Source organism: Boleophthalmus pectinirostris, unplaced genomic scaffold, assembly GCF_026225935.1.
Source record: "Boleophthalmus pectinirostris isolate CB_2022bp ecotype Guang Dong unplaced genomic scaffold, ASM2622593v1 HiC_scaffold_5, whole genome shotgun sequence".
Taxonomy (NCBI): Eukaryota; Metazoa; Chordata; class Actinopteri; order Gobiiformes; family Gobiidae; genus Boleophthalmus; species Boleophthalmus pectinirostris.
Window position 1 is genome coordinate 41,217,595 of NW_026571404.1, and position 27,156 is coordinate 41,244,750.

At 41.3% G+C, this 27,156-nt stretch overlaps 1 protein-coding gene across 1 annotated transcript; it reads left to right on the top strand.

Moving 5' to 3' along the window:
• Positions 1 to 11: 11 nt before the first annotated feature.
• LOC110170283 (15-hydroxyprostaglandin dehydrogenase [NAD(+)]-like) lies at positions 12 to 27,067 on the top strand. Its single transcript, XM_020935929.2, has 7 exons — positions 12 to 104; positions 15,008 to 15,131; positions 15,482 to 15,588; positions 16,164 to 16,260; positions 17,507 to 17,583; positions 18,319 to 18,476; positions 26,899 to 27,067. Exons 1-7 carry the CDS (start codon positions 12 to 14, stop codon positions 27,014 to 27,016), a joined length of 774 nt encoding a protein of 257 aa, XP_020791588.1. The 3' UTR covers positions 27,017 to 27,067.
• Positions 27,068 to 27,156: the final 89 nt, after the last annotated feature.

Below are 27,156 nucleotides of genomic sequence, written 5' to 3' on the forward strand. Positions count from 1 at the left end.
CAGAGTGAGAGATGGCACTGAGCAGGAAAGTGGCACTGGTGACCGGAGGGGCCATGGGCATTGGGCATGCCATGGTGGAGGAGCTGCTCACCAATGGGGCCAAGGTAAAACATGTGTCTGTGCGTACTGGAGCAAAAAATATTTAAGTGAAAGTATCATATGAAAAATTTAAGTAAAAGCAATAATGCACCCATTTAAAACTAGTACAGATACCTAAAATGTATTGCTCCTACTTTTACTTTGTTATGTTCTAGCACTAAGAGTATGAGTCAAACATTAATCTGTGTCTGTCTGTACAAGTCTGTACAAGAGTATGGGACAAGCCAGGGCTGGAATGTAACTCATTGCAAATACTCATGGATTCTCATAGGATTCTTTGAGTATCCTAATAGTACTTTTTGAGTAGATTTTTAAAACTGTATTTGACTTGTTCTTGTAGTCGAGTAAAATTATCACCATGTAATTGTAAACAGTTTTTCATTTGAAGTCATAAATATTGACTACAACACAAGTCCCCATTGCCCCAGTGCACATCTGTCTCACAGCTGTATCTGATCCTCACTGAAGCTTTTGTTTCATTCATACGTTAACACACAAACCCTGCATATTTAGGCTTTCTTCTCTCCAACAGAAAATACTCTTCCGCCTTGTGATGTTATATACAGGAAGTGTGCAAATTTCTATACACCTTCACTGGAATCATTTGGATAATTTCAGCCCTGGTATTGCCAATTTCTACTGAACTAAAACTACTGCTACATGACTTCACAAGGTGGTACAAAGCATTTGAGCTTTGGAGATGTAGTCAGATTAATAATAAAGGATTTCTCAAACATGTGTGAATGAAACAAAACACAACTCCAGGTCTGTTTATGAGGAGGTGCCAATATTCTAACATGGCTTAAAGCTCACAAGTTAATTGTGTGTAATATAGGACAAATCAACTAAATATAAAATAAAATTTATATAAAATACTGATCTAATATGCTGTAAAAATCTGTAATATTGTCAGTAGTATTTTTCATGTGTACTTTTAACTTTCACTTCAGTACATTTTTTTTGGCAATGCATTTACCGGGATTTGTTTTTTAGCCATGATGGAACTGTGCTTTACATTCACCACTTCACAAAACATCTCTGTCTGTAGTGTACATGAGGGATGTCTCTGGGATGAACTGTCTTTAGTAGTAGTGACTGGAGTATGAACAAAACTGCACAGCACACACTCAAATCACCAGTATCCCAAACAGCTTTCTAGATTCGTTATTATTAAAATTACATTTAGCCCATACATGTATATAAAAAAGGACATGGCTAACCGGCTAGCTGCTGTGTTCCAAATTGAGGATTTGCGTGTGATGTGTCAGTCGTGTGTTTTAATGTTTTGGTGGCCATACTGGAGGCCAATACTGGGATTATTCAGTTTATTTCACTATAATCATGGTTACTTTAAACAGCACAAATTACATAAAACTGTCCAAAATCGCCAGCTCAGATCAGCGTCATTAGAAAGGTATAAAGCTAAAGTCATCCTACTGGGTTGTGGAGTAGATCCCGATCAAGTTCCGATGGAGCGCTTTGTCAGTCTAATCAACACTTGCTTTGTGCCCAACTTTTAGTATCTAGATATTTAATTCATTTGACATTGCCCTAAACCAATCAAGAACTAAAAAGCTACACAAGGTTAGAAGCTTATAAATATTTTGTATATTTATAAGCTTTTTTTGACTCCCACATCTGTTTCTGGGGGTCAAAATCAGAGCCAGAGCTACCCAGGATTGTGGAAATAGAGGGCAGGATGGGGGGGATTCCTTGCCAGAGAAAGTGAGAATGGGGAGGATTTTGCGCCAGTACACTGACGAGAAAAATACTTTTGGTATACAGTCGTGGACAAAATTGTTGGTACCCCTCTGGTAATGAAAGAAAAATCATCAATCATCACTGAAATAACTTGAAACTGATCAAGGTTCTTTATTTGTCATTCAAACATGCGAGAGAAACACATGACAGAACAAAATGTGCTCCCCGAGGCCCAGTGATCCAGAAAGAGATAAAAACAATAATAAATAAGCAATGTTAAAAAATAAATACATTCAAAACAACAACAACATTTAGCAGTCCAATGAACAAGTAGTAAAACGTGGCAAGATAGAGAGGCAACCTAAGCAGGAAGTCAGTGTGCACTGTTCACAAGTCTGACAGCCTCAGGAAAGAAGCTGAACTTCAGCCGAGATGTTCTGGCTTTAATGCTCCTCAGTCTCCTCCCAGAGGGCAGAGGAACAAACAGGTGGTGGGAGGGGTGCGAGGGGTCCCCCATCATCCTGGAGGCCCGTCTTCTGCAACGCTCCTCATAAATTTCACTGATGGGTGTGTCACATCCAGTGATCTTCTCTGCTGCTCTGACCACACGCTGTAGAGCTTTCCTGTCCTGGGCTGAGCAGTGGCCGTACCACACTGTGATGGACTGGGTCAACACACTTATAAAAGCAATAACAAATAAAAAAATTACTGAAAATTGTCTAATGAAAATCAAACATTGCTTTCCACCTGTGGTTAAACAGAATTATTAGGAAAAAAAACAGAATTATTAGAAAAAACAAAATAATGAAACTGGCCTGGACAAAAATGATGGTACCTTAACATAATAATTTGTTGCACAACCTTTTGAGGCAAACTCTGCAAACAAACGGTTTCTGTAACTGTCAATGAGACTTCTGCTTTGGTCAACTGATATTTTGACCCACTCCACGTGAGCAAACTGCTCTAGTTGTCTCAGGTCCTTCACCAGATAGCATCTTTTAGCTCATTTCACATATGTTCAATAGAATTGAGATCTGGGCTCACAGACCACTGCAGAACAGTCCAAAATTTTGTTCTTAGCCAAGCTTGGGTGTTTTTAGCTCTGTGTTTTGGTCATTCTCCTGTTGGAAGTCGAATGGCCTATGACTGAGACCAAGCTTTCTGACACGAGGCAACACATTTTGCTCCAAAATACCTTGATAGTTTTGAGATTCCATTGTATTTTGCACAGATTTAAGACACCCTGTGCCAGATGCAGCAAAACAGCCCCAGAACAAAACAAAACCTCATCCAGGCTTCACAGTAGGGACAGTGTTCTTTTCTTGGTGTGTTTCATTCTTGCGTCTGTGAACATAGAGCTGATGTGTCTTGCCAAAGAGCTCCAGTTTTGCCTCATCTGTCCAAAGAACATTCTCCCAGAAGCTTTGTGGCTTGTCAATCTGCATTGTGGCAAATTCAAGTCTCACTTTTTTATGATTTTCTCTCAACAGTGGTGTCCTTACATGAAGTCCACTTTGGTTCAAACAGTGATGGATGGTGTGATCTGACACTGATGTACTTTGCCCTTTAAGGTCACATTTCATTTCTTTGAAGGTTCTTCTGGGCTCTTTGGTTCCATTTGTATGATCCATCTCTTTAATTTGTCATAAATGTTCCTCTTGCGGCCACATTCAGGGAGGTTGGCTTCAGTCCTGTGGACTTTAAACTTCTGAAGAACATGTGTAACTGTAATCACAGGAACATCAAGCTGCTTGGAGACTGTCTTATTGTCTTTATCTTTAACCTGCTTGTCTATCATTTTCTTTCTAGTCTCCTGACACAGTTCTCTTCTTCACTTTCTCTGGTCCATGTTCAGTGTTGTGTCCATCATATCTCCAAACAGCACAATGACACATGTCCCCCTTTAAACAGACAAACTGACTGAGGACAAGTTTAAAGAACCTGTGATGCAGATTAGAGACACACCTAAATTGAACATGTCCCTATTGTCCAATTACTCACAATCTTTTCTAGGGGAACCATCATTTTTGTCCAGGCCAGTTTCATTAGTTTGTTTTTAGTGTCAAGTTATTTCCGCAGCCAAAATTAGTTTTAATCAACTCATCATTGTATTTAGTTTAGAAGAATTTCTATGGAACAACAGCAGGAAGGAGAAGTAAGTGAGTTGAGTAGCTGAACATTATTAACGTTAATGTTATTTTTAGGCATTTCTATGTAAAAGGTCAGATTAAACTCAAGATTCACAAGTTGAATCTGTCTTTATATAAATTCATTGTTACTTTTTTCTGCATTAATTAGGGGTGGGCAATATCTCGTGAGATAGTTTTTAAACTTGATATGGATTCTGACATATATATATTGACATAATGCTAATATTAAATTCTGATTTTGCCACTTCACTTGTTTGCCTTCTCTGTGCACGTTCCCGCGTGCCCTCGCCTCCTTGATTTTGCTCACTTGTTTCTCATTCACTACCACCGTGAAAGCCCAAAGTTGGTGCCAGTGAAAAGTTTCTAGCACCACAAATCTTTTTCACCATTTACAGACAAGACCATCAGCAACACATCCACTGTCACAGAGAGAACACTCATATTCCATTGAGTCGTGTCCTTTAGTTTGAAAGAAGCTGAAAGCATCAGCAGCACAAGGAGTGCACTGTTTATGCAAATTAGCCATGTGCTTTTAAGTTTTGTTTCTGTTAAACATAAACACATGTGCGCAAAACTGCATTAAACACATGATAATGTCAAACAGGCCGATGTGGCTCGTAGTTGTTATGCTTTAAATGTTGTAAAGTTTAGTAATGTAAAATTTATTTATGCAGGAGATTTTAATCAGTAATCTGTTGCAGTGTAACTTGTACAATAGTGTTTGGAAACGTTGGGTTTGATCTGCAGTGGATTGTGGGAAACCTCAGAGCTAGTTACACTGGTGGGGAACATGTGTCTATTAAAATAAGGAACCTCCCAATCTTCCTCTGCTAAAGGAGCACAATGTTATTGTACGGTTAACAGAGTTAATGCAAAGATGAGCTTGAGTTGAGTTGTTTTATTTATGAATGAAAAGAAGGCAATATTTATTATTTCTTCTATTTTACAGTTAAATTATTATTTATGTAACCAAGGAGTTTTTGTAATCTTAAATGTGGCAGAAGCTTTTTGTTCCTACGTGAACTGCCGACCTCTTGCACTTCAATAAAAAAAGACCTTGTGGAATTTGGCATATTTGTTTTTTCAGGAGTTTTTTGGAGGTTATTTTTCTTCTAGTAGTTTGCATGAACTTCCCCTGCAAGTGTAGTCTTTTGAGTGCAGTTTGGGTCTGATACAGAGATACAGAATAGTTTTGAGAGCCTATGCAGAACTTCTTTAGTGGATCACAGTGCTACACAAATGTAAACAGCAGTAATAGTGATAGTTGTAGTAGTAGTTGTTGTAGTAGTATTTGTTGCTGTAGTTGTACTAGTTGTTGTAGTAGCAGTTGTAGTAGGTGTAGTAGCAGTAGTTGTTATTAGGCCCGAGCACCAGAGGCTGGCGAAGGGCCACAAAGCGATGCTCCTCATGGCCGGAAAATGAAATGGCACAACGTGACTCGCCTGTAGTGACCAGGGACCCTCGCCTTGACGTCGCAATGTGCCAGAGGTTTCTGAAAATGTATAGTTTGTCGGCCAAAAAAAAGTGGAACATTGTTATCGTATCAGAATATTTAGGGCCGAGCCCTGACAGGGCGTAGGACCTATTGCTTTCGCTACGAGGAGCAAATGGGGAGCGAAGAGCGCATTGGGCGAATGCGACAGGATGACACACAACTTTGTCCTCGATCGCCCCGGCATGAACAGCAGTATCCCAGTAACCCACGCCCAAGGCCTGAGCCATATTTACTACTGCTAAAATGAATGGAAGTCAGTGGGAGGTCAGGGGGCGACCCCAACAAGATGGTGAGTGACGGGCACTGACTTGCTCGTCATTCACCGATGACCCTACGGTGACGTGGGGAAAGTCGAGAGCTTTCACAAAATGTATAATATGTTGTTCTAATGTTTTCGGATATATTGTTTTTGCTCGAATTATTATTATTATTATTATGCCCAAGTGCCATGGGTGGCGTAGGGCCTATTGTTATTGTTCAGCAGTGCGAAGCACTGCCGTGATGCATCCTCACCCCCCTGAGCACAGTCCAGTGATGTGCCGCCGATGAAAACTTACGAAATTTTGCACAAAATTCAAGAACACCAAAATAGTAATTTACAAATACTCCACATCAAAAAACTCAAAACAAAATATATTGCGCCTATGGCTATACCCAAAAAATCAACTTTGTCGTAGACAAATAACATTCGGGTGGTGGATAGGTCATGTTAGGTATCTTCAAAAAACCATTAAGTGCGTTCTCCTAAAAATAATCACTGGAATCGATCGATTTAAAGCAAAAATAATTTATTCCCTAAACAATACAATTCTAATACAGAGCTCTGGGTCAGATCACTACCCCTGATGGCCTACGGCTACACAGATCTTAAATCAGGCAAATCTGGACGCCTCTGAATACCTCAAATCAGATTTTATAGACATCCATATGAATATACAAATAATATGTTGAACAGATAACGCCTTGAATCTTCCTTGGAGTTTCTCTGCATTCCTTTAGGTTCAGGGGGGTTGACAGCCACCCAATGTAAATCACAGCCAGTTTGTTTGGATTCGCACCAGGCCGAACCATCTCCACTGCTGCTCTGCAATGAATTTCCTTAAAAGGACACAACCCTGCACAAAGATTACCTTAAAAACATACATGTTTCACATAGTGGTACCTTTAAACATACATAAGATTTCAGTGGTTAAACATTAACACAATGTATAATAATCAAACAAATATATAAATTCAATGTTTAATATGCACATGTGATGCACTCAAGAAACTTCACCACTTGGTACAGCCTTCAGTGTGGTTGTTCCAAACTAAAAATATATATATATTACGCAGTTGCTTGGCAACCAACAGGAAGTCGGCCATATTGGACTGAATGTGCGACCTGGGGCTGAAGGCGCGATTTTCTGTCCTCGTATTTGAATGAACTCATTTGACCCAGACTCACCAGAATCATTCTGTATCATCTAGACAAGCGGGACATTAAAAGTTGTTAAAAGTTTTTTAAAAGGTCAAAGGGTGTTGCCGTGACAATGGTGCAAATTTCGGGTTCGTTTTTGCAGCTCGCCATCAAACTTCGATGCGTGATAATTCATACAAACTTAGACCAATTTCACTCAAACTTTAATCGTTGGTGGACACCCTGACCCTAAACAGACTTATATAAGAAAATCTAAAATGTACGCAATAGTGCCCCCTAGGGAGATTGCATGGAACAATAAAATTTTACCTTGCCATAGGCATGTAACATTTGGTACACACATTCGTGACCTGGTATTAATGAAAAAAGTCAATGTCTCCTACACTCCATCTCCCAAAGGCCAAAAATCTGTCCTCAGCAATGGGATGTCCCAACAAAAACTTTGACGTACTCAAACCAAATTTGGTACACAGATGCATAATGGCAATAGAAACAAAAAAGTATGTTGTGACCACACCCCCTCCCAAACCAGAAGTCTGCCATCTTGGATAAAAAAAAAATTAAAATAAATCAACACATACATCTGTTCACACAGACTTAGTCTGATCGTGCTGAAATTTGAATCGCTAATGTGTGATCTCAATCTGAATATAATACACTTTAAAACATACGAACACTATAGCGCCCCCTATCATAGACATGAAACGTCAACATTGTCGGATTTGTACCAAAATTGGGAATTACATTCTATGAATGACTAGAAGCAAAAACATATATTACTGACATGGACATTTTTCATGGTTCGCCAGCAGGCCACGCAAAGAACATTTAAAGGCACACTATGTCATCTTTCCGTTTCCAGGTGCGAAGTTTGTAGGCGTGGCGGATCATTGGCAGGCGCACCATTTGCGGGTATGGCGTTTGTGGGCACGGTGTATGCAGGCGCAGTGTTTACGGACGCGGCAAGCGTGGCATTGGCGGGCGTTTGCAGGCACGCCGTTTGCAGGTGCATCGTTTGCAGGCGCGGCGTTCGCGGCATGCACTGGCCGAGGGCCATTCAACGGCGCTTGTGACTTTAATTGGCCCTCGCCACTGGCCCTCGCCACTAACAAAGTTAGGGGCGAGGGGTATTGTTTTCGCTCGGTTTCTTCCGCTCTTTTATTATTATTTTTCCTTGCAAACGATCGCGATTTTGAGGGCCTAAACATCAACGAAAAGTCCCCAAACCGGGGTCCAGATCGACCGGTCCGGCGAAAAATTTGATAAAACGGGCATCACGACAATGCCCAAAGCCCCCCCACTCTACAGCGCCCCCTTGAAATTTCAAAATTTTGAGATGAATGGGAGGCTGACACGCATATTTTGTCGTACGGTCACGAAATTCGGAGCAGTGATAGAGCTCAAGGAGACAAGCAAAAAAGCCAATCATTGTGCACCCCTATGACGAACAGGAAGTCGGCCATATTGGATCTAAAATTCGGCGCCGTTTTGACTTGGGTGTCTACAAAAAGATTCAAGTCCCCGTGGTTTTGTCCAAATGAGCTCAGATTTGACATGTCACATCTACAGGCATAGCTTCACTCAAATCGTCCATGTTTTTGGGATACTCCTTACGGTTCGCCCGTAGCACGCCGGCGAATAACGCCTTCATTTCCTGTTTTTTCGGTGACCTGTCACGGCCACAGGCATTGTCCTAGAGAGCTCAAATTCAAATCACAATTGCGTGATCCAGGCCTGAATGTGATGAAATATGAAATTTAATAAAAGTGAACTCTATAGCGCCCCCTACCATAGACATGAAACGTCAACATTATCGGATTAATACCAAATATACGGGGATTAAATTCTATGCATGATGACAAGCAAAAAAGTCTATTATGAACATGGTGCATTTTCCACGTTTGGCCAGCAGGGGCGCAAAGACTCCCTCAAAAAATAGTTAAAAAATTATTACACACACAGGCTTAGTCCAATTGTGCTGAAATTTGAATCACTAATGCCTGATCACGGCCTGAATATAATACAATATAAAACATATGCTTATTGCCCCTCGCCCCTAACAAAGTTAGCGGCGAGGGGTATTGTTCTTCGTCAGTTTCTTTTTTTTTGTTTTTTTTTATTCCCTTTTCCGACCAAACGATCGCATTTTTGATCCCCTGAACATGGACGAAAAGTCCCCAAACTGGGTCCAGATCGATCGGCCCGGCGAAAAATTCGATAAAATGGGCATCGCAACAATGACCCAAGTGACCCGACTCAACAGCGCCACCTAGAATTCGACCCCTATGGGAGTGGGGACAGGCAAAGTTTGTCGCAGGGAAACGAAATTCGGAACAGTGATAGAGAACAATGAGACAAGCCAAAAGATGAATTGGAGCATGACCCTATGACGAACAGGAAGTCGGCCATATTGGATCAAACATTCGGCGCCGTTTTGACTTGGGGGTCTACAAAAAGATTCAAGTCCCCGGGGTTTGGTCCAAATGAGCTCAGATTTGACATGTCACATCTACAGACATGAACTCACAGAAGTTGCCAAATTTTTTTGGGATACTCCTTACGGTTCGCCCGTAGCACGCCGGCGAATAACGCCTTCATTTCCTGTTTTTTCGGTGACCTGTCACGGCCACAGGCATTGTCCTAGAGAACTCAAATTCAAATCACAATTGCGTGATCCAGACCTGAATGTAATGAAAAATGAAATTTAATAAAAGTGAACTCTATAGTGCCCCCTAGCATAGACATGAAACGTCAACATTATTGGATTTGTACCAAATTCGGGAATTAAATTCTGCCCATGATTACAAGCAAAAAAGTTTATTACAGACATGATGCATTTTCCACCATTGGCCAGCAGGGGCGCAAAGACTCCCCCAAAAAATAGTAAAAAAATTATTACACACACAGGTTCGGACTAAACCTGTGTGTGTAATAATTTTTTTACTATTTTACGTGCTGAAATTTGAATCTCTAATGCCTTATCACGGCCTGAATATAATACACTATAAAACATATGAAAAGTGAACTCTATAGTGCCCTCTAGCATAGACATGAAATGTCAACATTATCGGATTTGTACCAAATTCGGGGCATAAATTCTATGTATATGTAAGTCTATTACGGACATGATGCATTTTTCACGGTTGGCCAGTAGGGGCGCAAAGACTCCCCCAAAAATAGTAAAAAGATTATTATATGCCCATGTTTAATCGGATCGTGCTGAAATTTCAATCAATAATGCATGATGTGAGCCTGAATATAATACACTACAAAACAGATGAAAAGTGAACACTATAGTGCCCCCTAGCCATAGACATGACCTGTCAACATTATTGGATTTGGACCAAATTCAGGGAATAAGTTCTATGCATGACTATGAGCAAAACATAAATAACGGACATGGTGCATTTTCCACTGTTGGCCAGCAGGGGCGCATTCACTCCTAAAAATATTTAAAGGGGCATTATGTAATGTGTCTAATGGACGAGCTGTCGGCCTGGGCGGTGTCGGGAAGACAGGGTGGCGTGACGGGGCAGTCGCGAGTCCCAGGCGGTCGCGTGGGGGGGCGGTGCGTGCCGGGGCGAGGGCCACCATCGCCGCGCGCGGCTTTAATTTTATTATTATTTTTCTCCTAACCAACTCACCCATTTTTCACCCACTGAACCATTACGAAAAGTCCTGAAATTTTGCCATTTGGTAAAACTCGAGCTTCTCTAACTTTTGTCTATTTCCATTTTTCAAAAATAAATAAAATGGCTTGTCAGCGCCCCCAAACGACTCAAAAATGCATTAGGGAATACGAAAGAGGGCAAAAAAAATTTGCACATACAATCATGAAATTTGAGCCAGTCAATGTCAATGTCAATGTCAATGTCAACTTTATTTGTATAGCACATTTACAACAACACAAGCTGCCCAAAGTGCTTCACATGCACAATAAAGATAGTAAAATACAGCACAAATAAATATGAAAAATATATCTATATAATAATAAAACAAACAAACAAACAAAAAAAAAAAAAAAAAAAAAAAAAAAAAAAAATTAAACATAGCTTATAAAACATTTAATTAGAGTTAAAAGCCGCAGCAAAGAAATGTGTCTTAAGATCAGATTTAAAAATCTCCAGTGATGGAGCAGCAGCTCGAACGTGGAGAGGCAGATTGTTCCATAACTTGGGGGCAGCCACAGCAAAGGCCCTGTCACCCCGAGTTTTCAAACATGACTTTGGGACATTTAATAACAAACCGCTTTCTGACCTGAGGGGTCTGATTGGAACATAGCGCGATAACAGCTCAGACAGATACTCAGGAGCCAGGCCATTCAGGGATTTAAAAACAAATATTAGAATTTTAAAATTAATCCTGAAAGGAACAGGAAGCCAGTGGAGAGAGGCCAGTACAGGTGTGATATGCTCTCTCTTTCTCGTCCCTGTTACTAAACGAGCTGCAGCATTCTGGACTTGTTGTAAGCGCTGTAAGGAGAGCTGGTCTAGTCCACAATACAGCGAATTACAGTAATCCAGACGAGACATTATAAACAAGTGAATAAGTCGTTCAAAGTCACTGGCTGGAAGGTAAGCCTTCACTTTACTCAGTATTCTGAGCTGGTAGAAGCTGGCCTTTACCACAGAGGTTATTTGTTTGTCCATTTTGAACAAATTGTCAAAGAATACTCCAAGGTCTCTGACAGAGGAATTCACAAAAGGAGACAGTGCGCCAAGGTTGTGATGTAAACCAGTGGAGGATTTAGGATTAAAAACCACAATTTCTGTCTTCTTCTCATTAAAAATTAAGAAGTTTTGGGCTAGCCATGATTTCACTTCCTCTAAACAATAGGACAAGCTACTAATGGAGCCAGGGGCAGGTGATAAGGGCAAATAGATTTGCAGGTCGTCAGCGTAAAAATGATAAGACACATTGTGTTTTTCTAAGAACTGAGCCTAGAGGCAACAAATAAAGAGAAAATAATGCAGGACCTAGAATAGATCCTTGTGGAACACCGCAGGTAAGTGGAGCAGAGTTAGATTTATGGGGGCCAAGATGTACTGACAAACATCTGTCTGTGAGATAAGATTTAAACCAGTTAAGTGCTGTGCCTTTAAAACCTGCATATTGTTCCAAGCGGGAGAGTAAAATACAGTGGTCAACAGTATCAAAAGCAGCAGACAAATCTAAAAGAACTAAAATCACAGAGCAACCAGAGTCAACAGTTAAAAGAAGATCATTAAAAACGCGCAGAAGTGCTGTTTCTGTGCTATGAAGTGATTTAAAGCCAGACTGAAACTTTTCAAAAATTCTATTTGAGTCCAAATGTGACTGCATTTGATAATAGACTATTTTCTCAAGAATCTTTGCTAAAAATGGCAGTTTTGAAACTGGCCTAAAATTTGCCAGAATTTTAGGATCCAGGGTGGGTTTCTTTAGATGAGGTTGGACTACAGCCTGTTTGAACGCTCCTGGAACACATCCAGACAAAAGGGAGGCATTTATGATATTTTGAATAAAGGGGCCAACAGCATGAAAAACACTTTTTAGAAAATGGGCAGGAATAGCATCCAGTGGATAGTTAGAGGGTCTTAAACGCTGAACAATATTTGAGAGTTCGTTTAGCGATACAGGCAGAAACTCATTAAAAGTGGCACAACATTCAAAAGTGTTCAAAGAATCATTAGGACTACACACTGGTATAGAGGCCCTGATTTGGGATATTTTTCCGACAAAGAACAATAAAAAGTCATTGCACAGTGAAACTGATGGCACAAGACTAGGTGAAGACTCTGGGTTAACTAGACGATTTAATACATTAAAAAGAACCTGCGGTCTCTGGGTGTTATTTGAAATAAAATTCGACATATACTGAGCTTTTGCAGTCTTTACCGCTTTCTGATAATTAGCTAGACAGGCTCTAAGTATTTCAAGCGATACGTGTAGTTTGTCCTTATTCCACCTCCGCTCTGCGCGCCTGCACTCGCGTCTAAGCGCACGAGTGGTTTCATTGAGCCAAGGCTCCGACGTGGGCTTGGCGCGCTTCATTACAAGTGGGGCGACAGCGTCAGTAGTTGTAGTTGTAACAGTAAGCTCAAAGATACAAGTAAGGGATTGATGGATTGTGTGAAATTAAAAGTTTTTTTCTGTATCTATTGGAACATTTAAGATGCTACATGCTTTTTACATCAACTGAGAAAATGTGGCATAAGACCTTCCAGAGGAAATACTCTGAGAGCTTCCAGAGAATGCTTCAAAGGAATGGACCATTTCATTATCAACTGCAGATTGGAGTGAGAGTGAAGCTTAGAAGAGACTTTCTTGTTATTCACCTCACTCCCACTGAAGGCTGCTGTGATGCTGCTGGACACAGAGGATACAGAGGAGGGACACTTTTGTCCAGAGGACTGTTCCTTTCATCAAACTTCCCCGACACAGAATTTACTGTGTCTCATTTTTGTGTTTGTCCTTTGAAAATACCAGATTTTGTGCATTATCTAATGCTTTGTCCTTCAACATACATTCACTTCAATTATAAATGAGATGTACTACTTGAGTAGTACTTTTCCCAAAAACTTTTTTACTTTTACTTGCATAATTTCTTGCACCATTACTGCACTTCTACTTGAGTGATATAATTTTTTGGGCTGGGCAAAAATTTTAAATATTAATGGCATGAGTTCGAGTGCAATTAATCGCGATTAACCTCATGTTAGATGCAAAACCAATTAATGAATTAAAAAGTAGTGTATAGTGCACTTTTATTGGAAATGTAAATGAAAGAGCCATACATTTGTTGTGCAAACAGTATTTCTTTTGGAGTTGAACCCTCAGAGCCTTCAAGGTATTCTGAAGGCTCAAGAAAAAATATTGAATGAATTTTTTGTACTACTAATATATTTTTTTCTATATTTTTTATTCAGTGAGTAATAAACACTACTCTAGTAATAATTTCTAGATCATTCTTATAAACTTGGACTAATATTTCTTGGGAAACAAAGGGTTAATATAATGGAATGGAAATGGACCAATCATAGTTTTTCTTCCAGTGGTATCTGGGTAAATCAGTGACTCCCCTGCAGCACTGAAGTAAAAAAACACCTGCAGGTCCTTCAGTGGCTGGAACGAGTTTGAGATTGACAGTTGTCTGAGCCAATCATATTTCACTGAGTTATGGGCGGGATCATATCATGAAATCTTCTGGACCTTCATGAATACACTGTAATAGCAAATGTAAGCGAGACTGCAGCGACGAAAACCACACTGGACACCTCTATTTGGACACAGAAGAACGAGAAAGACCCTTGAACCGGAGCCTGCGGAAGCTCAGAGCCCACAGCTGCGCCCACGGGCGAGCCCGCAGCCAGAGCTGGAGCCGGAGCCCGCCGCGGAGGCTCGAATACGTGGCATCTCACGTGGTTAGAAAAAAGTGAATAAACTGTAAAGAAAAGATATCAAACTTAAAGAAACGCTTGCGGTGGACTTTTTCAAAATAAAAGCCAGTGAGCAACACACGCTTACATTAAAAAATAAATTAAAAAAAGAATTGTCGGCGATAATGAATGAATTAGTTAACACAAAATTATTGCGTTAACGTGCCCAGCCCTAATTATTTTATTACTCTTGAATACATTTTTAACTACCTCTAACCAACCTCTGTGCATTGTCCCTGTTCAAATAAAGTAATAAAATAAATAATATGGTATTATTAATGAAGAGTGATTTTTGTGAGTTTGAAACCATAGCAATTAAAATATGTCAAATTAAATGTGCACTGTGTAACAGTTGGTGGAGTGGAGGGTCCACTATGGGAATCTAAAGAGAGGGAGACAAGCAAGTTACAGCACTACAGTACATTACATTTCAGATCTGTGGAGAGTCGCCCTTATTCACCTAAAAAAATATTGTATTTTTGAGCAATAGAAACACTTTTAATGAATAAATGCTAGATGGAAATGTTTAAAGTCATACCATAGAACATTCCAGGCAAAGCAATGACATCTCCAAGTAGTTAATGTTTATTTAAACAGTATGCTCTATGGAGATGCCGTTGCCAACATAAAAGTTTCGCAGTGCAGTTTTAAGGAAATATATCTTATATTCTGAGCATATGGTGGGCTTGTCTTGATAATAACAGTGCTGTTTTTGTGTTTGCAGGTGGCGCTGTTGGACTTGAACGCAGCAACTGGAACTAGTTTAGTGGAAAAACTAATGGAAAAATTTGGAAAAGACAAAGCTTTATTTGTTGAATGTGATGTTCAGTCTGAACAACAGCTCAAAGGTAAAACTAAGCTATCATAATGTAAAGCCAGAGGAGCAGACAGAAGCAGAGCCAGAGGAGCAGACAGAAGCAGAGCAGACAGAAGCAGAGCCAGAGGAGCAGACAGAAGCAGAGCCAGAGGAGCAGACAGAAGCAGAGCCAGAAGAGCAGACAGAAGCAGAGCCAGAGGAGAAGACAGGAAGAGAGTCAGAGGAGCAGAGCCACAGGAGCAGACAGAATCAGAGCCAGAGGAGCAGACAGGAACAGACAGGAGCAGAGCCACAGGAGCGGAGCCAGAGAAGCAGACAGAAGTGGGGCCAGAGAAACATTCACCCCTCCACCTTTAGACTAAATCTTTGTTGTTTTTTCAGCTGCCTTTCAGAAAACCATAGAGACTTTTGGAGAACTGGACATTGTGTGTAACAACGCCGGAATTTTAAATGAGACTGAGTGGGAGAAGATGGTGTCCATCAACCTGGTGAGGACAAGGGTCGGGTTTGGATGTGACACTATAAGGATTCAAAATGGAACATGTATTGCACAACTATTCAACTCAAACATTAAGCTTTTGTTGGCTTTTGTTTGTAGACTTACTCACAGTGGGAAGTGGAACCACAACTTTTTTACAATTTACAAGTTAAAAAGTTAGTCAAGTAAATGTGGTACCCTTTTCTGCATAAATTGAACAATTAGTTGATGTAGTAATGATTATGAATTTGAAGGCAGGTATTGTGTAACTGAGTGTCTGTGTTTCAGACTATGTTTCAGACTCACTGTATGACTGTGTTTCAGACTATGTTTCAGACTCACTGTTTTTCAGACTTACTATGTTACAGTGTTTCTGACTGACTGTGTGACCATGTTTCTGACTATTTCAGACTGTGTTTCAGACTCACTGTGTTTGAACTCACTGAGTAACTATGTTTCTGACTGTGTGTCTGTGTTTCAGACTGATTATGTTTCAGACTCACTGTGTTTTACACGGATGGTGTTTCAGACTCATTGTGTTTCAGACTGATTATGTTTCAGACTGACTGTGTGCCTGTATTTCAGACAGCGATGATCCGAGTGGCGTACCTCGCACTGGAACATATGAGCAAACTGCACAAAGGTCACGGAGGGGTCATCATCAACACTGCTTCTATGGCAGGTCCTGTCCCACAATGCACTGCTCCAACACTCATCACAGCTGTGGATTTATGTTTTGTTAAAACTTGTGAACAGTTAAACCACAGGGACACTGCATAGGCACAGGCACGCACACACACACGAGCGCACACACAAACACACACACACACACACACACTGCATTACTTGGGTGGTAGCGTCTCAGTGGTCAAGCAGTTACCCACTAACCTGAAGGTTATATTGGAACACTGACTTTTGTATTCCTGTGGTTAAAGGTGCCCATGTGATTTTTCACATGGTGGAGGGTCTGCTACTATCAATGGGAATCTTATTGCTTTGCCTGAAATGTTCCACAGTCTGGCATTAAATGTATCTATTTCCATGGAGACAAGCAGGTGATGCCATCTGGGCAGGTCACAGGTCAGATCTGTGAAGAGGCAACACTGTTCAGTGTAAAAATAAAAATAAAAAATGCATGTTTATAATAGAGATAGAAACACCTGTAACTGACTAAATGCAACATAAACAAGTTCAAAGCTGTACTGTGGAAATTCCTACCAGAAAAGTTCCACAGTGTATCAGTGTGTTTTGTGGTGGTCATGGGGGGGTCAGAGGTGTAGACTGGTCAGCTATAGAACTGCTGCTCTTTGCACTCAAAATTACCATGAGACTAATGCATTGGCACAATCTGCAGTAAGTAGTAGTTGGATAAGGGTCTGTCATGGTAATTACTATATCGACTGTTATTCAATACATGACAGATGGAACAATTATTGTTGTGGGTAATATGATCCTATGATAACATAGCAGCTGTAGAGGGTTGAACAATACTCATTAACGATCCTATAATACCCAAAAATTGACTTGTGAGCTTTAAGCCATGCAATGTTGTTATCGCCTCAAAAACATGGAGTTGTGTTTTGTTTCATTCACTCTTGTTTGAGTAACCTTTTGTTATTAGTCTGTCATTCTAAATGCTCTGTTCCACATTGTGATGCAGTAGTTTTCCAGCTATACTTTTTACCTTTTGTTCACAAGAGACTGTGCATTCCAGGGCTGAAATTGAGTACGGAGTTTAAAAACACAGTGTTGTCTTTTTGAGAGAAGCACTCGACCTAAATATGCAGCATCAAAAATTAAAGTGAAACTTAGTTTTTTTCAGCAAATATAGCATTTTCAAAACAGTAAAAGGTAACTTGGTGATGTAAATATGTTAGAAGTGAATACCCCATAAAAATAAAATACCCTCTCTTGTTTCTTTCATGTAGGTCTTGGTCCCCTGCCCAGCTGTCCGGTTTACACAGCCACCAAATATGGAGTTGTGGGCTTCACCAGGGCAATGGCAGTAAGTGAATGACATTGAACCTATTGAAAAATCCCCAGAGCCAGTCAAAAGCCTTTTCCAAATGTAATTAAAAACCATGAGCTGCAGTTAGTGTTGTCACCATACTAAATTTTGATTTCAGTACTAAGGAATAGACTCGACACTCAAAACTGATTCTAATAAATGAACACCACAGTGAAGGGTAGTATGGTATCATTATGAAAATTATTCAACCCTACATTTGCATGGTCTTTCCACTGCCGTGAAGTAATACTAGCTACCCAGAGTTACTTTCTTTATTTGGTCATTTTATTTTTTATTAACAACAAAGCAGGAAAAAAAAAGATAATTCTTACACAAGAAAAATTCAGTTACACTAATTTACTGCTGCAAATTTGTTATTTTTGCTAAGCTGGCAGCCAACAAATGTATGTGAGGCTTTAAGCCCAGTTAAGACTTCAAAATAAAAAAAAAACAAACAAAAAAAACTGATATTTAAAATAACAAACAAAACAGTGATAAGTGACACAAAACTGTTTAAGCCGCACTATGTATTTAATATTGTGAAAAATGTTGCTATAAATGTTGTATTTCTTAATTAAAAAATCCAAACCAACACTATTTTATAAACAATAATAGTGGCTGTTGATAAATTAAAGTCTAACTTGAATAACAAAGCTTTAGACAGTGCAGTGCCTCTAGTTAGCTTCACATGTTGATGACATCAGCTGAATATGAGTCTTTGTGCATGTGTAGATGGCGTCTCTTGGTGCGGATGATGGTGTGCGCTTTAATGCTCTGTGTCCTGGATTCGTCGACACAAATCTGTTCACTAACATCCCTGAAAGATTGGGCCCATTTGTGCACATGAAGGACATGATGATGAAGCTGGTGGACAAACTGGGCATCATGGAGTGAGTGGACACATCACAACAGTCACTATAGAGCAGAGGTACTCAATTGGCGGACTCTGGTCCGGATCTGGCCCCAAACACAATGACATCCGGACAGAAAACAAAATCAGAAACCAAGAACACACATTTCATCTTGAAATGCAAGTTATAGCAATGACAATAGAACAGAGAACATGAATTCTTCATCCTCAGTGTCATTTCTGAGCAACTCTGCGGCCTCCAGAGGTAAACCGAGTGCCGCTTCCTCTTCTGTGTAGCTGTCATCAGACTCAGCATCAGTTCCAGTGAGAATTATTTCAGCCTATCTGAATCCCGACAGGATGATTAGGATTAGGATGATTAGACAGACTTTGGATCAGATGCAGCTGAAGTGAAACACTCCTTAAATCACATTTCTGTGTGTTGATGAGGGCAATAGTTGTGTGTCTGAGCCTGTATGTTGATGAGATGAAGAGTTGTGAGTCTGAGTCTGTGTTTCGATGAGAGAAATAGTCTTAATCTGTGTGTTGATGAGGTGAATAGTTGTGTATCTAAGTCTGTGAGTTAATGAGATGAATATTTGTGTGTCTGAGTTTGTGTGTTGATGAGATGAATAGTTGTGTGTCTGAGACTGTGTGTTGGGATGAATAGTTGTGTGTCTGTGTATTAATGAAATGAATAATCGTGTGTCAGTTGTTGTTTTTTTCATCCATTCATCCATTTTCTTCCACTTATCCGGGGCTGGGTCACTGGGGCAGCAGTCTAAGCAGGGTCTCCCAGACTTCCTTCACCCCAGAAACATCCTTCAGCTCCTCTGGGGGGACCCCGGGGCGTTTCTAGGCCAGCCAAAAGACATAGTCCCTCCAGTGTGTCGTGGGTCTTCCATGGGGCCTTCTCCCGGTGGGATATGCCCGGAACACCTCCCGAGGGAGGCGCCCAGGAGGCATCCGGAACAGATGCCTGAGCCACCTCAAATGACTCCTCTTGACGTGGAGGAGCAGTGGCTCTACTCCAAGCTCCTCCCGTGTGACTGAGCTCCTCACCCTATCTCTAAGGGACAGCCACCACCCTGCGACGGAAAATCATTTTGAGCACTTGTATCCGCGATCTCGTCCTTTCGGTCATTACCCAGAGCTCATGACCATAGGTGAGGGAGGAATGAAGACTAACCGGTAAATCACCACAACGGTCCGATACAGCGACTGCATCACTGCAGGTGCGGCACCAATCCGCCTGTCAATCTCACACTCCATCCTCCCCCCGCTTGTGAACAAGACCCCAAAATACATGAACTCCTCCACTTGAGGCAGGGACTCTCCACCCACCCGGAAAGGGCCAGCCACCTTTTTCCGGTCGAGAACCATGGCCTCGGACTTGAAAGAGTTGATCCTCATCCCAGCCGCTTCACACTCGGCTGCAAACCGCCCTAGCGCACATTGCAGGTCCTAGTTTGATGAAACCAATAGGACAACATCATCTGCCACATCACCAGCAGAGATGAGATCCTGTGGTCCCCAAACCGGACCCCCTCTGGCCCCTGACTGTGCCTAGAAATTCTGTCCATAAAAACAATGAACAGAACTGGTGACAAAGGGCAGCCCTGGCAGAGTCCAACATGCACCGGGAACAGGTCTGACTTACTGCCAGCAATGCGAACACAGCTCCTGCTCCGATCATACAGGGACCAGACAGCCCTTAGCAAAGGACCCCGGACCCCATATTCCCAGAGCACCCCCCACAGGACACCACGAGGGACACGGTCGAATGCCTTCTCCAGATCCACATAGCACATGTGGACTGGTTGGGCAAACTTCCATGAACCCTAAAGCACCCGATGGAGAATATAGAATGGGTCCATGTTGCATGATCAATCCAATATGGCGGACTTCCTGTTGGTTGCCTTGCAACCAATAGGAACAAAAAAGTATATTATGCGGTTTAATAATATACTTTTTTGTTCCTATTCACATGGTGCATCTGTGTACCAAATTTGGTTTGGCTACGCCAAAGTTTTTGCTATTACTATTTAGCGAGGACAGATGTTTGGCTTGTTGCCATGGCAACACGAAGGGAAATAGCATGGGAGTGTCATTTGATCGGTCTACAACAAAGTAAATTTTTGGTGTTCCATGCAATTTCCCTAGGGAGCTCTATTGCGCCGATTTGAGATTTTCTTATATGAATCTGTCCATGGTTGGGGTGTCAACCAACGATTAAAGTTTGAGTGAAATCAGTCAAAGTTTTTGCAAATTATCACTCAATTATCACGCAAAAATGAATCCAAAATTTTTACCGTTGCCACGGCAACAACGTTTGATCTAATAAAAAGCTTTTAACAACTTTTAATGTCCCACTTGTCTAGATGATACAGAATGATTCTGGTGAGTCTGGGTCAAACGCCCTAGGATGAGCTTGTTCAAGTACAAGGATAGGAAATTGTGCCTTCGTCGTCAAGTCGCACGATCAGTCCAATATGGCTGACTTCCTGTTGGTTGCCTAGCAACCATGTAATATATTTTTTGGTTTGGAATAACCAAACCTATGCACCACCGGAATTTCGTTTGTCTACGACAAAGTAGATTTTTCAGGTATAGCCATAGGCGCTATAGGCCCTACGCCACCCATGGCGCTCGGGCCTAATAATAATAATAATAATAATAATAATAATAATAATAATAATAATAAATATAGCCGCAAGCGGCGATGATCGGCCCTCGCTCGAGCCTACGCCGCGCCCACGCCACGCCGCACCTCGACCACGCTGAGCCCTGCACATGCCGTGCTCCACGAATGCACCTTACCCCTTGATCTAACTCCCAAATTAACACTAACCCCGAAACGCACCTGAACTCCTAACTGTAGCCCAGACCTTAGGCCGAACCTTACCCCTAACCTAACCCTAACCTTAACCTAATCTTAAAGGTTGTATGGAGGATTTTTTTTTTGTTTTTTTTGTTTCAAGTTGTCAATGATAGCATTATAGAGGTGCAGTAGCCTTGTAATTATGATGACCAAAAAAAAGAGATAAAAAATTCATCAACTCTGGACGTGGTGGGGCCAGCTAAACATTTGCCAATAGATAACGACATTGCCTCGTTATCTGTTAGCTGACAGGCTGTCAATCAATCTCCCTACGTTTCTAGCGTAACTGACTTGCCTGCGCGCCGCCGGTACGTGGTTTACGTACGCCTGTCACGCAGTCCACAGACGCAAGACGCACAGACGCTGTTTACTCCACCAACGCAACAGTTCTTAGCGGCTTTTTTTGACCTATATCTTCCTCGCAGTTAGCACAAAGTTTGTTGGAATGGCAGACAAGAATCCAGGAGCAGTTAGCCGCAAAAGAAAGTCCGTTTTTGAGGTCGCTGAAAGAAGAAGACAAGGGGAAAAGCAGCGAAGCCAAACTAAGGTGATTCTTGTAGATTCATTCCAGCGATGGCGCGACTGAAGCAGACGCAGGGTCTAAAGACTGACGCACTGGTCGCCAAATTACTCCTGGACAGGTAACTTCTGCTTATTATGAAAACGTACTTTATTTCCTAGAGCTAGTCAAACGTTTTTCAGGACACGAAAGCGATATCCTATGTCTGAAAACGTAATTTTCAAGGCAAAGAAAGAGTCCGCTTGCTGCTGCATGTTGTAGCTAGTTCATTCACACTGAATCTCCGCGCACTCTTCTCTGCTCCCCTTTCCTACTCCTGTCCCCGCTGCCCGTTCCGCTCTTCCCCCTGCTCCTCACTTCTCCGGGCACGGAATCTCCGCGCACCGCTCCCCTCTCCTCTCTCCTCTCCTCTCTCCCTGCTCCGCTCTTCTCCCTGCTCCTCACTTCTCGTCCGCGAACGAAATGTCCGCACACCCGCTCCCCCCGCTCCTCACTTCTCCGCCTTGCCTAACCAACACTGTAGTTAGTTGTTTACAAGTCATGTGCAGTGCACCGGCTGTAAACAAACCTGTTTCTGGCGTAAAGAGGAGGCGGGAGGAGGCGTTTCTACGTAGGGAGCTGTAGGGGAGGGGGGGTGGTTTCACGCATGCGCAACATTTGAAAAAGGACAAACAGTCGCTGGATTTCTCGTTCCTTGGAAAATCCTCTATACAACCTTTAACCGAACTGTACAATTTTTCTCAATTTCTGTGTGTGCTGATTTTTTTTTTTAATCCAAGATGGCGGACTTCCGGTTTGGCAGGGGGCATTGTCACAATATACTTTTTAGTTCTTAGTCTCATGATGCATCTGTGTACCAAATTTGGTTTGAGTACGTCAAAGTTTTTGTTAGGACGTCCCATTGGCAAGGACAGATTTTTGATCTGTTCCCATGGCAACACGATGAGCGATGGAGTGTGGGCGCCATTGACTTTTTTCATCAAGACCATGTCACGAATGTGTGTAGCAAATTTTCAATGTCTACGAAAAAGTAAAATTTTATTGTTCCATACAATCTCCCTAGGGGGCGCTATTGCATCCATTTTAGATTTTATTATATAAATTTGTTCAGGGTTGGGGTGTCCACCAACGCTTAAAGTTTGAGTGAAATCGGCCACAGTTTGTGCAAATTATCACTTGCCTCAAAAACGTACCCGAAATTTGGACCATTTCCACAGCAACACCGTTTGACCTTTTAAAAAAGCTTTTAACAACTTTTAATGTCGCACTTGTCTAGATGACATAGAATGATTCTGGTGAGTCTGGGTCAAACGCCCTAGGACAAGTTCATTCAAGTACGAGGACAGGAAATTGCGGCTTCAGCGCCAGGTTGCATGTTCGATCCAATATGGCGGACTTCCTGTTGGTTGCCTAGCAACCGTGTAACATACTTTTTTTTCCTATTCCCATGGTGCATTTGTGTACCAAATTTGGTTTGGTTACGCCAAACTTTTTGCCAGGCGTCCTATTGGCGAGCGCTCATGTTTGGCTTGTTGCCATGGCAACACAAAAGGAAATGGCATGAGGGCGTCATTGACTTTTTTGATCAAGACCATGTCACGAATGTGTGTACCAAATTTTGTATGTCTACGAAAAAGTGAAATTTTGTTGTACCATACAATCTCCCTAGGGGGCGCTATTGCATCCATTTTACATTTTCTTATATAAATCTGTTCAGGGTCGGGGTGTCCACCAATGATTAAAGTTTGAGTGAAATCGGCCAAAGTTTGTGCAAATTATCAGGCCTCGAAGTTTGATGGTGAGCCCCAAAAACGACCCCGTAGTTTGTCTTGTTGCCACGGCAACACCATTTGACTTTTAAAAAAGCTTTTAACAACTTTTAATGTCGCACTTGTCTAGATGACATAGAATGATTCTGGTGAGTCTGGGTCAAACGCCCTAGGACAAGTTCATTCAAGTACGAGGACAGGAAATTGCGGCTTCAGCGCCAGGTTGCATGTTCGATCCAATATGGCGGACTTCCTGTTGGTTGCCTAGCAACCGCGTAATATACTTTTTTGTTCCTATTCCCATGGTGCATCTGTGTACCAAATTTGGTTTGGCTACACCAAAGTTTTTGTCGGGCATCGTATTGGCAAGGACCGATGTTTGGCTTGTTGCCATGGCAACACAAAAGGAAATGGCATGGGGGCGTCATTGACTTTTTTGATCGAGACTAGGTCAGGAATGTGTGTGCCAAATTTTGTATGTCTACGACAAAGTCAATTTTTGCACTTCCATGCAATTTCCCTGGGTGGCGCTATTGCACCCATTTGAGATTTTCTTATATGAATCTGTTCAGGGTGTCCACCAACGATTAAATTTTGAGTGAAATCGGCCACATTCTGCGAATTATCACTCATCGAAGTTTGGTGGCGAGCCGCATAAACTAAAATTTGCACCATTGCCACGACAACACCGTTTGACCTCTAAAAAAGCTTTTAACAGCTTTTAATGTCGCACTTGTCTAGATGATACAGAATGATTCTGGTGAGTCTGGGTCAAACGCCCTAGGACGAGTTCGTTCAAATACGAGGACAGGAAATTGCGTCCTCGGCGCCGAGTCGCTCGATCGGTCCAATATGGACGACTTCCTGTTGGTTGCCTAGCAACCGCGTAATATATTTTTTTGTTTGGAACGACCAGACCTATCCACCACCCGAATTTCGTTTGTCTACGACAAAGTTGATTTTTCGGGTATAGCCATAGCCGCAATGTATTTTGATTTTGCAGGGGGTGCTGTTTAGCCTTTTTTTTTTTTTTTTTTTTGACGTGGAGTATTTGTAAATTCCTATTTTGGCGATCTTGAATTTTGTGCAAAATTTCGTGAGTTTTCGTCGGCGGGAAGTGTGTGAACACTGTTCACACTAATGTTCATACACATTTAGGCACACTAAGATTACTGCTGCGAGGTCTACAGCTCAGTAATTGCGGAGAGTGTGCGGGCATCGTGGGGGTAAGTGGGGAAATCGTCTTCCTGGCTCAGTAATGCCATGCCCGAGGTTAACATGGGTTGTGTTTTAGCGCCTGTGGTTCGGCACTGGGCGGTCCTTGGCATATTTGGGTGGCGTGCCGCGGTGAAATCTATACGGCTCCTGCTGGCGGGTAGCCTCCCCTTTTCTCTCTGTGTACCTGGTCTGTTCTCTGGTCATGGCCCTTAGTGCAAGGACTCGCTCTCTGCTAAGGTAATCCCAAGCAACGAGGCCATGCGACCGAATGGACAATAGACAATGAACGTACAGGATTGGTCAAGGATATGTGTGTGTGTGATTAACTCCTTGCAAAAATTAATAATAAATTCAATGTAAAGTATATTAAAGTCTCATGCCATATTCAGTCAACGAACCTGGGTGCCTATAGTGGGTGGGAAAATACTGTGTCCTGGTTTTACTACATTGAAGTCCACTTGAAAACTACAGTGCTTTGCTACACACCCATCTGAAAATCAGTGTATACAACAATTACAACAATGTGTAAAATATACATGAGACCCAATGTTTCCATTTTCACTGAAGTTTGGCCTCAAACAGAGACGATGATGATGATGTTACTGATGATGTTACTGATGATACTACGCACAGACATGTGCACACACACAAATAACTTCTGATGTGATGTTGCATGAGGGGTTAGAATGTTGGCTGTGTGATGATGGGTTGTGTGTATTTGCATGTGTAACCTGGTTGCCATAGTTTTATCTGGCACCCTGACCCCTGTCCACCTGGAGTTTTAATATTATTCACTTTTAATGTAATTCACTTCATATAGTACAGCAGTACATAAGTCAACTCTTTTAAAATATTGTTTCAATGAAAAAAAAACCCTGCTTAATCCCATATGAAGTGGTAAAGCCTGAAAGTTCTGCTTTCTGCCAATTTGAGGTACAGTGAAGAACTTTGGTCATAGCAGCTGTTTCCCTCTAGATACAGAGATCATCTTGGTCTTAAATTGAAGCTTATGAACTTGGGGAGTTTTTCATGTCTATTTGAGGCAGTGATATATGCAATAAAATGCTTGAAAATGATCACTTTTGATGACAATTTGTCAGGTGGATGAACATTTTTTTGTCTTTTGGGTATGTTGAGGGTGATACTTGACAGTGGTAAAGCCTGAAAGTTCTGCTTTCTGCCAATTTGAGGTACAGTGAAGAACTTTGGTCATAGCAGCTGTTTCCCTCTAGATACAGAGATCATCTTGGTCTTAAATTGAAGCTTATGAACTTGGGGAGTTTTTCATGTCTATTTGAGGCAGTGATATATGCAATAAAATGCTTGAAAATGATCACGTTTGATGACAATTTGTCAGGTGGATGAACATTTTTTTGTCTTTTGGGTATGTTGAGGGTGATACTTGACAGTAGAAAAGCAACAAGCGCCAGAATATTTTTTCTGCTAGTTTCCCCCATGTGTCAGGATACACCATGTTAAATTTTAGGGTTATTTGACCATTTATGCAGTTGCAGTACATTAATATTTACAGTTACATTATTTCACCAATAGCTTTTCTTGGGCCCTGAAACTAAACGGGGCCGAGTTGGGGCTGGTCCCTATCAACTTGTGATGGGCCAAGATATAAGATAACAGGAAATAATTGTGAAAAAAGGTAGCAAACATATCCTCAGGAGTGTATCTGGCTCCCGGCCTAGAATATTCACTGTTTTTTAAGGAAATTTCCAAATTTATAATCCACAAATGTTGAATCTTCTCATTAACTGTTTGGGATCGACTCCACTAAGTTGTAATATCGATCTTATGTCTTAAACTCCTATCAACTGACAGCACTCACATCTTTGGGGTTGTATAATGGTACCACTTTCTGAAGCTTTTGCAAAATTAACTTTTTCACTTTAGTACTTATCTATCAGTTTGATCTGACAGTTACACAGCAAATGACACCACAGAAGTCTGACCATTGCACATATTGGCAACAGGGTTTACATATTTGTTAATTAAAAATATTACTTTTAATTTTATATGTATACATATGAAAAGTATTCATTATTTTATGTATGTTTTTGTCCAGTGTGACCAAAGTTGCAAAAGGCCTGATGGATTTGTTGTTGGATGAGAAGAAGACAGGCGAGGTGCTCATAGTTACGCCCAATGAGACCAAGTATGCTGAGTTTCAAGTACATATCTAAAAACAGTGACATTTTAAATGACATATTAAAATGTTAAGTTTTTGAAATAAACTGAGTGTTTGTAGTGGTTATTTTGTGCAGTGTGACCAAATAATTGTGATAGTATTATTTCTGGCAATCCATAGCCTACGTTATTCAAA

What these genes read in the sequence shown, in the direction of transcription:
- LOC110170283 (XM_020935929.2), top strand. Translation starts at nt 12, where the DNA reads ATGGCACTGAGCAGGAAAGTGGCACTGGTGACCGGAGGGGCCATGGGC. An exon ending in GTCTGAACAACAGCTCAAAG is followed by an intron (nt 15,132 to 15,481) that starts GTAAAACTAAGC and finishes TTGTTTTTTCAG; the next exon opens with CTGCCTTTCAGAAAACCATA. An exon ending in AGATGGTGTCCATCAACCTG is followed by an intron (nt 15,589 to 16,163) that starts GTGAGGACAAGG and finishes CCTGTATTTCAG; the next exon opens with ACAGCGATGATCCGAGTGGC.